Raw genomic sequence first — 15,000 nt, 5'->3', positions numbered from 1 at the left:
AAAGGTCTAAGTGTCCACTTAGTGGTATCTGTCTTGTGGAGGGGTCCCTCAGTTGTTGTCGGTGAACTGTCATTCTGTCTCTGAGGGTAAGGCTCGTTTGCCCTATGTAGTCTTCGTGGCATCCTTTACACCTTATGACGTAGAGTAAATTTTTTGATGCGCACGTGAAATTATTTTTTATGATGAATGTGTGTCCCGAGTGGAACTTGTACGACGATCCCTCAATGAGGTGGATGCAGGTCTTGCAGTTGGGGCGACCACATTTTTTGATGGTGGGCGGTGGGTTTGTGTTGTGTAATTTTGCGTTGGTGAGGAGGTTTTTTAGGGATTTAGGTTGTCTCTTACTTTTTATTATTTTATGAGCTGCCAGTATTTTTTTCAGGCGTGGGTCTTGATTTAGTTGTGGAATGTTGTTGTTATATAATAGTGTAAGCTTCTGCATTCCTTGGGTTGTGTGTTGAGAGATAAGGGAGGCTATTGACTGTACTGTGGATGTGTTTGGGTTTTCGAAGGTCTTGAATGTTGATTGATTTGGCCCGTTCTATTCCGTTGTCTACTAGTGATGCCGGGTAATGTCTTTCGAGAAGAATTGCCCTTATTCCCGGAGTCTTCTATTTCGTGTTGTGTCATTTGAGACATAGTGCAGATTCTTCTCGCTAGGTTGAAGGGGATATTTGTCTTTGTGTGTTTGGGGTGATTGGAGGTGAATAGAAGGTATTGTTTAGAGTCAGTGGGTTTGTAATGGATGTCAGTTTCAATGTTGACGCCTTTTTTAATGATTAGGATGTCAAGAAAAGGGAGTTGGTCCTGACTATATTCCATTGTGAATTGAATGTTGTTATTTACACTGTTGATAAGGTTTTTGAAGTCTATAAGTTGGTCGAGTGTGTGGGACCATAGGATGAGGCAATCATCTAAGTAGCGTTTCCAGTTCTCCAACAGGTAGCCTACCTGGAATCACATATCTATGTGGCCTACCTGGAATCACATATCTATGAAAAATCTAGATGAAAAATCTAGATGGAATCACATATCTAGATGGCCTACCTGGAATCACATATCTATGAAAAATCCAAATATAAGTACGGCCAGTCTTTCCACAAATACCTGTTGGAGAACTGGAAACGCTACTTAGATGATTGCCTCATCCTATGGTCCCACACACTCGACCAACTTATAGACTTCAAAAACCTTATCAACAGTGTAAATAACAACATTCAATTCACATTTTAATTTTTGCTGTCAAAAGGCTGTATATATATACCAAAGATTGTATATATATACATGTAATGTGACAATTTGCGACAACCAATAATTAACGCAACCAATTCCCAATAATATATTTGTTTTATCCTTTTCTGCCAAATTTTCCCAAATATTCTCATCACACTATTGAACTTCTCTGTTACCAAACATTATATTTATACATGTAATGTGACAATTATGTATAAAAAAACATTTTTGAATTCATATCCAATGTGACAATTATGTAAAAAACTTTTTTGAATGCATAATATTCAATGTGACAATTATGTAAAAAACTTTTTTTGAACCCATATTATTCAATGTTTCCTTAAATGTAACTTTTGACAATCTTTTACCAAAGAGTGAAACGGTTAAGTAATAAACATCGTTTAAATTGCATTTTCAAACCTTTTTTCTTATATAATCCCACTGGTGCGATACCCCACAACTCAACTTTTATATATATATATATACATACATATACATACACACACACACACACACACACAAACACACACAAACACACACACACATATGTATATGAATGTAGATATATAGAAAGGTAGCAGACAGGCAAACAGGTATATAGACAAATAGGAAAAAAGATAGATAGATAGATCTACAAACATACACACATAATCAACACACCACAGGATCCTACAAACCAGTGTATATACCTAAACACAACAATAACATCATCATCATCGTTTACGTCCATTTTCCATACTAGCATGGGTTGGACGGTTTGACCAGGGTCTGGGAAGCCAGGAGTCTGCACAAGGCTCCAGTCTGATCTGGCAGTGTTTCTACAGCTGGATGCCCTTCCTAATGCCAACCACTCTGTGAGTGTAGTGGGTGTTTTTTATGTGCCACCGGCATGGGGGCCAGAGAAGGCTGGCAACGGCCACGATTGGTTGGTGCTTTTTACATGCCACTGGCACAGGTATCACAACTACAATTTCCATTTGAATTTTATTTTGATGTTGATGTTGATGTACTTGATTCAATAGGTCTCCTCAAGCACAGCAGGTCACCTTATGATCCAAGGTCAGCACAGCAGGTTGTCCAACAATCTAAGGTACTTTGAATGGGCTGGGGCTGGTTATGTGGAGCTGGTGTAAGATACACTGTAGACTCACTTTATTTGTCAGGTCTTCACAGTCACATCAGATCTCCAGAGGTCTCAGTCTTTCGTCATTGCCAATATGAGGCCCAAAGCTCAAGGTCTTGGTCTTTCGTCATTGCCTCTGCAAGGCCCACAAAAATACTACAACTCTATCACACACACACACACACCTACAAAGCCATTACACCACAAAACTACAGCACCGACACGTACCTAGAAGTACAACACACCGCATTAATGCTACAACTTAAACACCTCTCAAAAATTCTTATGATACCACAAGTGTACGCTCACACACACACATACACCACAAATGCACATGTAAACTAAGGAACAAGAATAAGAAAAGTAGGGAAGTAACTTACGGACTAAAATGGCTGTTGAATTATCGAAGGGATCAAAGGCACACAACCCTGGGCTAGGTTCACTACTTTTTAGTTCCAAGGTATCAATCTGCAATAGAAGAAAGCAACATTAATATAACATTCTCAAAGCAAGACACCTGTGCTCGTCCCTCTCAACACCTGGCTTAAAACCACCACCCTCTCCCTAATACTCTCTCTGCCACCAAATGAGGGTTTTGTTTTTTATTTATCCTTTTTTACTCTTTTTCTGTCATGAAACTTATTTGGCACCAAATAAAAGCACTCAATATACACTGTAATGTGGTTGGCATTAGGAAGAGCATCCAGCCATCGAAACTATACCGAAGCCGACACTGGAACTTGGTTCACCTGATTCTGTCAAACTGTCCAACCCATGCCAACGTGAAGAACGAACATTAAATGATGATGGCAATGATGATGAGACAAACATGTCACGTACCACACACACACACACACTGGCACATACATTTACAGCTGCATAGAAACACATGGCTGTGTGGTTAGTAGCTTGCTTACGAGCCACATAGTTCCGGGTTCATTCCCACTGCATGGCACCTTGGGCAAGTGTCTTCTACTATAGCCTCGGGCTGACCAATGCCTTGTGAGTGGATTTGGTAGACAGAAACTGAAAGAAGCCCATCGTATATATGTATGTATATATCTATATGTATATGTGTGCGTTGTACCCCCAACATCGCTTGACAACCAATGCTGGAGTGTTTACATCCCTGTAGCAAAAGAGACTGTTAGGATAAGTACTAGGCTTACAAAGAATAAGTCCTGCGGTCGATTTGCTCGACTAAAGGTGGTGCTCCAGCATGGCGAAGTAAAAGAGTAAACATGCACACACACACACACACACACACACACACACACACACATCTCAAGCTGACAAAAATGAACAGCTCCATGATACACCATGGTACACAAATGGCTACATGGTTTACTTTCTCTGGTCCTTTGTTCAACCTACGTGAAATAATAACCAAATTTTTTCAAATACCACTGGTGGTGATGCAAGTTGGTCTTCTGGTCAAATCAAGGTTGCTAGAATACGAGATGTTTTGGCAGAGCCATTTTGGCATCACTGAAGTGATGCTGCCTTTTTTGACATCAGATCTTTTAAAGTTTCTCTTGTTTTCTCTCCCTCTCTTTATTTGTGTGTGTGCATCAAGTTACATTTGTATGCATGTGTAGTGTGCATCTACGTTTGTGTGTGTGTGTATATATATATATATCATCATCAGCATCAGCATCACCATCTTCCATGCATGCACAAGTAGGATGGTTAACAGGAGCTGGCCAGGTAGAAAAACTACCCTAGGCTACTTGTATCTGTTTTGATAGAAATTTTACAGCTGGATGCTCTTCCTAATGCCAAACACTCCACAGAGTGGAGTCAGTGCTCTTTATATGGCACTAGCACAGGCAAAGTTAGCTTTGGCAGGATTTTTACAGCTGGATGCCCATATACATATATATATATATACACGTCATCATCATCGTTTAATGTCCGCTTTCCATGTTTCTATGCTGGCAAGGATTGGACAGTTTGACTGAGGGCTGGTGAGCCAGAAGGCTGCACCAAGCTCCAATCTGATCTGACAAAGTTTCTATAGCTGGATGCCATTCCTAACGCCAACCACTCCGAGAGTGTAGTGGGTGCTTTAACGTGCCACTGGCATGAGGGCAAGTCAGGCAGTATTGGCATCAACCACACTCAAATGGTGCACAGGAGCCAGTCAGGCAACACTGGCAACGACCATGCTCAAATGGCGCTTTTTATGTGCCATCTGCACAGGAGCCAGTCAGGTGGCACTGGCAATGATCATGATACACATATATAATTTCTTTCTCCCTCTCTTTCAACTTGTGTGTGTATGTGTTTACCTCCAATACCAAAATGCACTATCACCAAAACAGTTTGTCAGTGCCTATATAGTTACACCAAACTGTCACACTCCAAAGAAACGATGTTTCTATCAAATGTAATCTTTATAACCAACTTAACGTGGATGCCTTGTCAGAAGAGCAAATACTGCATTATTAGCCTTGAGAGATGCTCTCATATAGGCATTTGGTGCATAAAAACACACATATAGATCATAGCAGACAAAATCTGTCTGTCATGGGTGCCAGAATTTCCAAATCACGTGATTTCGATCTCTTGGACCTCCTCAGTGGGAAGCACTGGTCACCTCATGCCAGTCAGATCTTATTGCTATGATATACAGAATTTCAGTTTCATTTCAGACACTGATATTGCAAATAGCCAGCAGGTTTATTAAAAATAAATTATTAGTGATGAAAGCTGTATTTAGACTAAAATGTGATCTTTATATCCAACTTAACATGGATATTTTGTAAGAACACTGAATACTAAATTTGCAGCCTCGAGAGATCCATTAGTTTTTCTAAATAAGTGATACTATCTGACAGTTCAACCTCCAGCCTGAAGTATCATACTTTGTTTAAAGATGAGAGAAAACTTGAACTCAGAATGCACATGCACCTGCAATAGATGCAACACTGCATCATGCCTGACACTAAGAGTTCTGCTCATCTACTGTCCTGGAACTGGTAATTTTCATTTAATTGACTCTTGAAAGAATAAAAGGTAAATCTGGCTTTAGTAGGATTTGAACACACAGCACAAAGAGTCGGAACAAATATTATAAGGCATTCTATTCAACATTCTAATGACTAATCAATTCACTGTTTTATATCCCATGATAACATAGCAAATTCATAACTTTTTACATCTACAACAACACTGAAGTCATCATCATCATCATTGTTTAACGTCTGCTTTCCATGCTGGCATGGGTTGGACGGTTTGACTGAGGACTGGTGAGCCAGAGGCTGCACCAGGTTCAATCTGATCTGGCAATGTTTCTACAGCTAGATGCCCCTCCTAATGCCAACCACTCCAAGAGTGTAATGCATGCTTTCGCGTACCACTGGTATGAGGGCCAGTCAGGTGGTTCTGGCAACAACCACGCACAAAGGTGTTTTTACGTGCCACCTGCACATGAGCCAGTCCGGCAGCACTGGTAACAACCATGCTCATATGTTGTTTTTCACGTGCCACTGGCACATGTTTTGGTAAGGCGACACTGGCAGCGATCTTGCTCAGATGGTGCATTTCACATGTCACTGGCACGAGTGCCAATCAGGTGGTACTCTCATCGGACATGTCAGTGACTTTGATTTGTTTACACCTGCTTCAATAGGTCCTTCACAAGCAAAGCTCATTGTCCAATGAATGAGGGGTACTCGTAGGTGGGCCAGTTACACCCCACGTTCGGATGTGCTTCAGTTAAGTGTTATGATATCATCAACATTTTAAAAGTTTCATGATATGTATGTATGTATGAGGGGGTTCTGAAAAGGTCCTGGCTTTAAGGGTAACATGAACGGCCTGGTGTGCAAATCTGAGAGAGAAATATGTTGAACATAATCATAATTAACTGAACCCTCCTGTATTTTCTTTTACCCAAAGACAGGAACTTTTCAGCACACCCCTGTATATGTAGATGGCTAGTTAGATAGATAGAAAAATAGTTTGCTAGCTAGCCAGGTAGATAGATAGATACAGAGATAGATAGATAGATTAAAGATGATAGATAGATAGATAGATAGATAGATTAAAGATGATAGATAGATAGATAGATAGATAGATAGATAGATAAATAGATAAAAGATGATAGATAACAAATAGACTGATAGATTGACAAATAGACAGACAGACAGACAAATAGATAGATTAAAGATGATAGATAAACAGAGAAACAGACAGACGAACAGACAGATGTGGCAGTATCTCTTACACTACTACATCTCCATCATAGATAGTGTTGTCACTTCAGTTGTGGTTAATAATAATAATAATTTTCATTTTAACATCTAGACAGCAATAATATATTACTTCAACAACAAAATCTCATTTCTCAATCCTTATTAACTTTTTCAGAGTTTGAAATGAGATTTTAATTTATTTTCGCAACAAATGAATTGTAATGAAATTAGATGCAGCAACACAGCATGTATGTATACACCTACATATGTATACATACATACATACATATATATATATACATATATATCATCCTCATCATTGTTTAACGTCCGTTTTTCCATGCTGGCATGGGTTGGATGGTTTGACCAGGGTCTGGGAAGCTAGGAGGCTGCGCCAGGCTCCAGTCTGATCTGGCAGTGTTTCTACAGCTAGATGCCCTTTCTAACACCAACCACTCCATGAGTGTAGTGGGTGCTTTTTATGTGTCACCGACATGGGGTATCTTAAGTGCAATTTCTATTTGATTTTTATTTTGATGTTGGTGTTATACATATATATATATATATAATATATATATATATATACATATATATATATAAATATATATGTATATCATCATCATCATCGTTTAACGTCCATTTTCCATACTAGCATGGGTTTGACTGAGGGCTGGCAACCAGATGGCTGCACCAGGCTCCAGTCTTGATCAGGCAGAGTTTCTACAGCTGGATGCCCTTCCTAACACCAACCACTCCGAGAGTGTAGTGGGTGCTTTTAACGTGCCACTGGCACAGGAGCCAGTCAGGTGGTACTGGCAATGACCTCGCTCGAATCTTTTTACACGTGCCACCGACGCAGGTGCCAGTGAAGCGACGTTGGTAATGACCACGCTCGAATGGTGCCCTTTTATGTGCCACGGGTACGGAAGTCAGTTGGCTGCTCTGGCAACGATCACAATGATCACGCTCGGATGGTGTTGTTGGCACCCTACTAGCACAAGCATAAGTGCCAGTAAAAGGATATATATATATATATATATATATATATATATATATACACACACATTCTTTCTCTCTTTCTCATTCTACCTCTCTTTGTATGTGTGTGTATGTGTTTGTCTCCGATACCAAAATGCACTGTCACCAAAACAATTTGTCAGTGTCTGTATAGCTGCACCCGACAGCTACTTCTTTATACAGCTGTCCTCATCTATATGTATCACTTTTTCATTCCAGTTTTCTTTCTTGAACACAATTCTTGACTTCTCTTGTGCACAGTTTTTTCTATTAATATATTTTTACTTTTTCATTTATGCACCCTCACAATGGATATTCAAGAAAGCCTACAAGCTTGATTTACTTCCAGTTTTCTCAAAACATCTGCATTTAACCCTTTCGATACCAGCCCGTCTACAACTGCCTTTTGCTCTGTAGTACAAATAGCTTGTTTCATGTGTTTTGAATTAAAATCTTCCACCAAACCTTAGTCATAATTTATGTTCATAAAACTAGCATAATGATAACTAAGTTATTTTACTAAATTCTTTGTCATTGTCGTCGTCATCATCATCGTTTAACGTCCGCTTTCCATGCTGTCATGGGTTGGATGATTTGACCGAGGACAGGCAAACCTGATGGCTGCACCAGGCTCTAATCTGATCTGGCAGACTTTCTACAGCTGGATGCCCTTCCTAATGCCAACCACTCCGAAAGTGTAGTGTTATATTTAAAATTAATTGAAAGATAAACAGAGCATCTCAAAATGAATATGGTAAATGAAAAGATTAAAGACCAGGTCTCAAAAGACATGAGGAATCACATGGTAGTGAGATAATTCTAACACAAGCATCATACATTCTACCATACATGCAGAGGGGAAAAGGCCTTTATTGCAGCAGCTGCAGTACTTTTCCACTCTGTTCTTACCATGGCTACTCTGCTTCCAAAGCAACCGCATCCTCTACTAATTACCTCTCCTAGGTAACAAAAGATATCGACCACTTCTAGTGAGCCATCCAAGCATCTAACAGAATTTATTTCTGGTGTGCTCTGAGTAAATATTGCTCCAGTACATTTATCACTATTGAAGCTTACTTTCTTTGCAATTCCACTGCAGCTCTTGTGTATCCATAGTTTACATTATGTACAGCATATAGAGTGTGTATCTATTCCTTTTCTGTATAGTGAGCAAGACCATTTTCTTGAAGGTACCAGAGTCCTGTTTTTACTTCTTCTCTGTTTACCAAAATCTTAGTTTTTGGTAAGGCCTCATGATTCTAGGTTTAGCTTCCATACCTGGAATTTCCTCTCTGATTCATTTATAGATTTGATTCATTTATAGATTCAGCTATGAAAACTAAAACCATCAGCATCCAGAAGTTGCTGTGCGCATCTAATCTTGAACTCCCTTGAGATGGCATATAGGGCTACGCTGAACAGGAAGGGACTGAGGACTCACCCTTGATGGACTCCTACTTCCATGCAAAATTCGTCACTGCATATATATACACATATATATATATATATATATATATATATATATATGTCCAGAAATGTCTGGCTTTAAGCCAATGCTAGAAAACGATCTTATTTTCATATTTATTACAATTCTTAGCTTACAGCTATCATCATCATCATCATCATCATCATCATCATCGACATCATTCTTACCATTATCATCATGAACATCATTCTTACCACCACCACCACAACCATCATCATCATCATTACTATTATTATCATCTCCTAATTGTTTAGCCATGTATGGTTTGTACATTGTGTATTTTGATTACTTTTTTTTTTTTGCATATAATCATTAAAAAACTTTTCTTTTTTTTTTTTTTTGAGCGTACTATTGTCCTAGTCTTGGGAATTTGGTTTGTCTGGAGAGTTCTATTGTATTAAATCACTCTCAGATAAATAATTCATTATTCTAAATATATTTATTTATTTATTGCTCTGTGAAAGAATTTAAAATTTCATTAACTGTGAGCATATTAACGACAGTGCTGACTAATTAATGTTCTTCTCTTTCAGTCTGCTTCTCATTTTAGCACTTAATTTCTCAAAGCCATCAACATTCATTTATTTCATAATTTTTCTTGATATATGTGATGTAAATATACGTGTGTGCCCATGCGCACATGCATATCTTATATATACATACAGACATATACATGTGTGTATGTGTGTGTGTGTTTATATATGTCTGTGTTTATCTTTCACCAGTTAATAATGAGTGTTGGTTTGTTCTAGTAACACACACACACACACATGCATGCATGTGTGTGCCATAGTCATCATTTAACATCTGTTTTTCATGCTGGCATTTATATGTATGCGTGTTTGTGTATATACACACGCATGCATGCCAGCACACACACACACACACACCACACACACACACACACACACACACACACACACATAGCTATATAAATTTGGTGATGCAAACAGGAAAAATAGATTTGTTAAGTGCTAACACATGAAACTCTCAGCCAGAACCATTCTGTCGCTTCTGTTATATATATATATATATATATATGTATATATATATATATATATATATATATATATATATATATATATATTATATATATATATATATATATATACATGTTCCAACCCATTCCAATATAGAAAATGGACGTTAAAGGACAATAATATATATATATATATATATATTTCATCATTTAACATCGTTTTTTGATACTGGCATGAGTTGGACAGTCTGACAGATGTTGGCAATTTAGAGAGCTTCACCAGGCCCCAATTGTCTGTTTTGGCATGGTTGTTACGGCTGGATGATCTTCTGAATGCCAACCACTTTATAGACTGTACCGGGTGCTTTTTATGTGGTGCCAGTGCACATGGCACATATGTGTGTGTGTGTATGTGTGTGTGTGTGTGTCTGTGTGTGTATATATATATATATATATATATACACATACATAAACATATATATGCAAAAACTTATTGTTAACAAAAGTCGGGATGCATGGTGTTCAGTTACTCAATAAATGAAAAATGCATTAAATACTACAAAATATACACGTAGGACAGATGCAGAAGGACCCTAATTCTTCATCATTTATTGACTAAAAGGCAAAGGCTGATACAGCTTGACACCTGTGACGTCGCAACTTATTTCTACAGCTGAGTGAACTGGAGCAACATGAAATAAAGTGTCTTGCTCAAGAACACAACACGCAGCCTGGTCCGGGATTCAAACTCACAACCTCACGCTCATAAGCTCGACACTCTAACCATTGAGCCATGCGCCTTCACACACACGCATACATATATCATCATATATATATATATATATATACAAGCATGTTTTTATGACCATCATTTTAACATCCAGTTTTTCATACTTGTAGGGGCCAGATAGAAGTTGTTGAGGTAGATTTTCTATGTCCGTACACCCTTCTTGCTTGCCAACCTTCATTTGTTTCCAAGTAAGATAGTATTTCCTCAAGATCAGATATGTTTTCATGGTAGATTGAAATTGAAGACACTGCTTGCAAGATGGTGATACTAACATATGACTTCAAGACAAGGTGACAGTGTCATACATACACATTCATATATAGGCACAAACATGCACACATGCCAGTATCATGTAAAATGCATTCGCGCTGGTGGCACACGAGGAACACCCGGCACACTCTGTAAAGTGGTTGATGTTGGGAAGAGCATCCAGCCATTGAAACCAAACCAAAACAGACAATTGGGGCCTGGCTGGCCAGCTCCAGTCAAATGGTCCAATCCATGCCAGCATGGGAAACAGACATTAAATGATGATAACAATGGCATACGCACAATGGGTAGCTTTCAGCTTCCATCTACCAAATGTATTCACAAGGTTTTGGCCAGCCTGGGGCTATATTACAAGACACTTTCCCAAGATGCCATGCAGTAGGACTAAATGTGAAAACCATGTGCTTGGTAATCAACCTTCTTACTATAAAACCATGCATGCACCAATATCTGTCTATGTATGTCTCTGTATAAATGAGAGACTGGCGATGTGCATGTAAGTCAAGGGATGTATGAACAAGTGGTGTATAGTGGTTGTTGAGGTGGGTGTGCTGCCACACCCAATGCTACCAAATTTCAAGCAGGGTTAAAACAAAAGTTTTCCATTAAAATTTGGGTTTAAATTAATGGGTGAGGTTAACATTTTCAATGGGTATGCAGCACACATGTAGTACACTTGGAATATAGGCCCCTGGTATGAATGTATTTATGTCCTGGCTATGGCTTAAAACTGCATCTGATTTTGAGGTTCCAGTCTGGTAGATCTGGAATTGTGAGGAGCATATGAAGTCACCTCTTAATTACCATTTCTTCCAGGCTTGTTCTAACCTTCAATGGTAGTACCTCTCATGGTCCAATCTATTGTTCTAAATAAATTTTCCCAGGAGCAGAGTAGGCTTCACTTATTTATTGACAAGACAGTTGGGGAACACAGCTCTTTTAAGAGATAGTTCAAATTAACAGAAAACAAAAGACAAAGGCAGGTGAAGGAACAGCAAGCAGGTGTATTAGTTTAATGCTCTGGAAGAATGAAAATGTCTTTGACATTTCGAGCCTACACTCTTCGACAGAGAAGAGTGAGAGGAAAAATAGTGGAGAAAGAACGAAAAGAAATGGAGAGAGAAAAAAATGTGTAAGGAAGATACTGTGACATAAAACTTGCAGTGAAAAGAGTACCAGTAATTTTACAAGTTATCCAAGCTTTTGTTACTTAAATTCAATGATGCACAAATGTCTCACTATAATTTCTGACAAGATGAGGCCATTATCATGTATTTCTGTGAGCAAATTAAGGCAATTGTAATATGCAAGAAATAAAAGAAACTTACATCTAAATGATAAGTAGTTGGTTGGTAAGCACCAGTACCACATACCAACAGAGTAGTTCCATTCCGTGCTATTAACCGAATGTGATTTTGACAATCTGGCATCTAAGAAGAAAACAAAAGAATAGATTTCAAATAAGAGAACAGAAGTATTTATAAAAAATACAAAAATAATTAGCATTTTTTTGCTGTATCTTGGAAGGGTCACTATGCTCATAAAAACACACACAATGGTTCGGTTTCACTTCTTTAGTTTTACTAGTCAACTGGTTAACCATTTAACCAATAAGCTAATTGATTCTTTGATTTTCTGATTAATTATTTGACCACTCAATCAGCTGAGTTTGTCAAAATCTTTTTATCACCTTTAATCATTTCTGACATCATCAATCACATGCCCCCTTTGCTCTGGGTCTGCTAGACAGGACGTGCTATTAAGGAGATCACAAATGCTGTCAAAAAGACTTTAACAAACCAAGCTGATTGATTAATTGATTGACCAATTGATTTATTAAGCAATCAATTAGTTAATTGGTTAATTAGTTGACTAATAATAATAATAATAATAATAATAATAATAATAATAATAATAATAATAATCCTTTGTACTATAGACACAAGACTTGAAATTTTGGGGGAGTGGGCTAGCTGATTACATTGACCCCAGTGTTTCACTGGTACTTAATTTATTGACCCTGAAAAGATGTAAAGCAAAATCGACCTTGCCGGTATTTGAACTCAGAACGTAAAGATGGACGAAAAGCCACTAAGCATTTTACCTGGCATGCTAACGATTCTGACAGTTCATTGCTTAATAATAATAATAATAATAATAGTAAAAGAAGTGAAATGGAACCAGTGTGTATACAATGGTCCTCACAAGATACAACAAATTCTATTTCAACACATAGGTTCACATCAATAGTTTTGCAAATCAAATACAAAAACAAGATAAACATTAACTTCTAAAAACAACAAACAATATTTCATGGTGTTTCATAACAAGTCATATTACATCATTATTTTACGTCCACTTTCCCATACTGATATGAGTCAGATGAATTGTTATATTACTATATTATATTATGTGAAGACACATGGCTCAGTGGTTAGAGCATTGGGCATGCGATGGTGAGGTAGTGAGTTCAATTCCTGGACTGGGCTATGTTGTATTCTTATGCAAGACTCTTAATTTCACATTGTTCCTGTTCACTCAGCTGTAGAAATGAGTTGCAACATCACTGATGCCAAGCTGAATTGGCCCTTACCTTCGGTAACATTAGTGGCACGAAGAAGGAAGGCTGGTATGTAATGGCGACTGCTGGTCTTCCATAAACAACCTTGCTAGGACTTATGTTTCAGAGGGGAACTTTCTAGGTGCAATCCCATGGTCATTCATGACCAAAAGGAGGTGAGGAGGTCTTTACCCTTTACCCTTTATTATAAGGTGGTGAGTTGGCAGAATCATTAATAATATAAAGCTTTCCTTTCTTAAGTCCCAAATTATTCCTGTGGTTGGAAGAAATAGGGAATATGTATCATATGTGATGCACAGACACCAGGGAAAAAATTTCTATCTATCACATGTGATATACAGGACAAGCAAAGGGTCAAAAATAAAGGCGGGATTCTAAGCATATTTAGCTACTATTTTTAGCAGATAAGAGTCTCATAAAGGATCCCATGACACAGATTCTGTGTTCTGCACAGAAGGCACATGTAGTTAATTAATCCACCCCTAGAAACTTCCTTTTTCTTTTAGTCTTTTTGGTGAGTGTTATAACTATTTATATATATTCAGAGACATACAAATTCTGTATCTGTAAAGGGGACAGATGTGATTAATTAAATTAACCCCATTATTTTTGGCAGTGTCTGGATGTAGTTTTAGAAAAAGTTTTCCTATTTATCTATTTAAAAGCAAGTCCTGTGTGTTACTTAAATGGGGCACAGATGGCTCATTTAATTAACCCTAGAAATGGGAGGGGAACTGCATATATAAAAATTCTGTCTCGTAAAGAGAGCAGAAAGATGTAAATAGTTAAATGAACCACATTTATGATTATCATTATTATTATTTAAGGCGGCAAGCTAGCAGAAAAGTTATAATGCCAGGCAACATGCCTTCCAGAATTTCGTCCAACTTTACATTCTGAGTTCAAATTCCACTGAAGTTGACTTTGCTTTCATCTTTTTGGGGGTCAATAAATTAAGTACCAGTCATGTACTGGGGTGGGGGTAATCGACTATGCCCCACCCCAAATTTCAGGCCTTGTGCCTATAGTAGAAATTTTATTATGATTGAGTGAGAAAGCAGTGCATGCCATCAAAGGGACACGGGTGAAATATTTGCTGTAGTCCATTATTATTATTATCATTATTATTATTATTATTATTATTATTATTATTATTAAAGATGTCACACAGTATCCAATATCATGATGTTGTTGATTGAAGATATTGTGCCTACTGGGGGTTTGTACTAACTGTCAAATCACAACAAGAACCTCAGACAGACCGTACTTTACGAAATATGTATGCAGTTCTAAGTAATGCCAATTTTTGCAATACATCTAGA

The 15,000-nt window shown here is 37.8% G+C and overlaps 1 protein-coding gene across 1 annotated transcript in view; it reads right to left on the bottom strand.

Moving 5' to 3' along the window:
* LOC115214964 (semaphorin-2A) overlaps positions 1-15,000 on the bottom strand; it is a 488,260-nt gene that overhangs the window by 56,862 nt on the left and 416,398 nt on the right. The window contains exons 6-7 of the mRNA XM_029784060.2: positions 12,426-12,527; positions 2,737-2,824 (exon numbers count right to left, since the gene is read on the bottom strand). Of these exons, the coding sequence (XP_029639920.1) occupies positions 2,737-2,824; positions 12,426-12,527 (190 nt within the window). The remainder of the gene's footprint in view (positions 1-2,736; positions 2,825-12,425; positions 12,528-15,000) is intronic.

This window comes from Octopus sinensis, linkage group LG8 (assembly GCF_006345805.1).
Source record: "Octopus sinensis linkage group LG8, ASM634580v1, whole genome shotgun sequence".
Taxonomy (NCBI): domain Eukaryota; kingdom Metazoa; phylum Mollusca; class Cephalopoda; order Octopoda; family Octopodidae; genus Octopus; species Octopus sinensis.
This window is presented reverse-complemented; position numbering and strand designations above follow the sequence as displayed.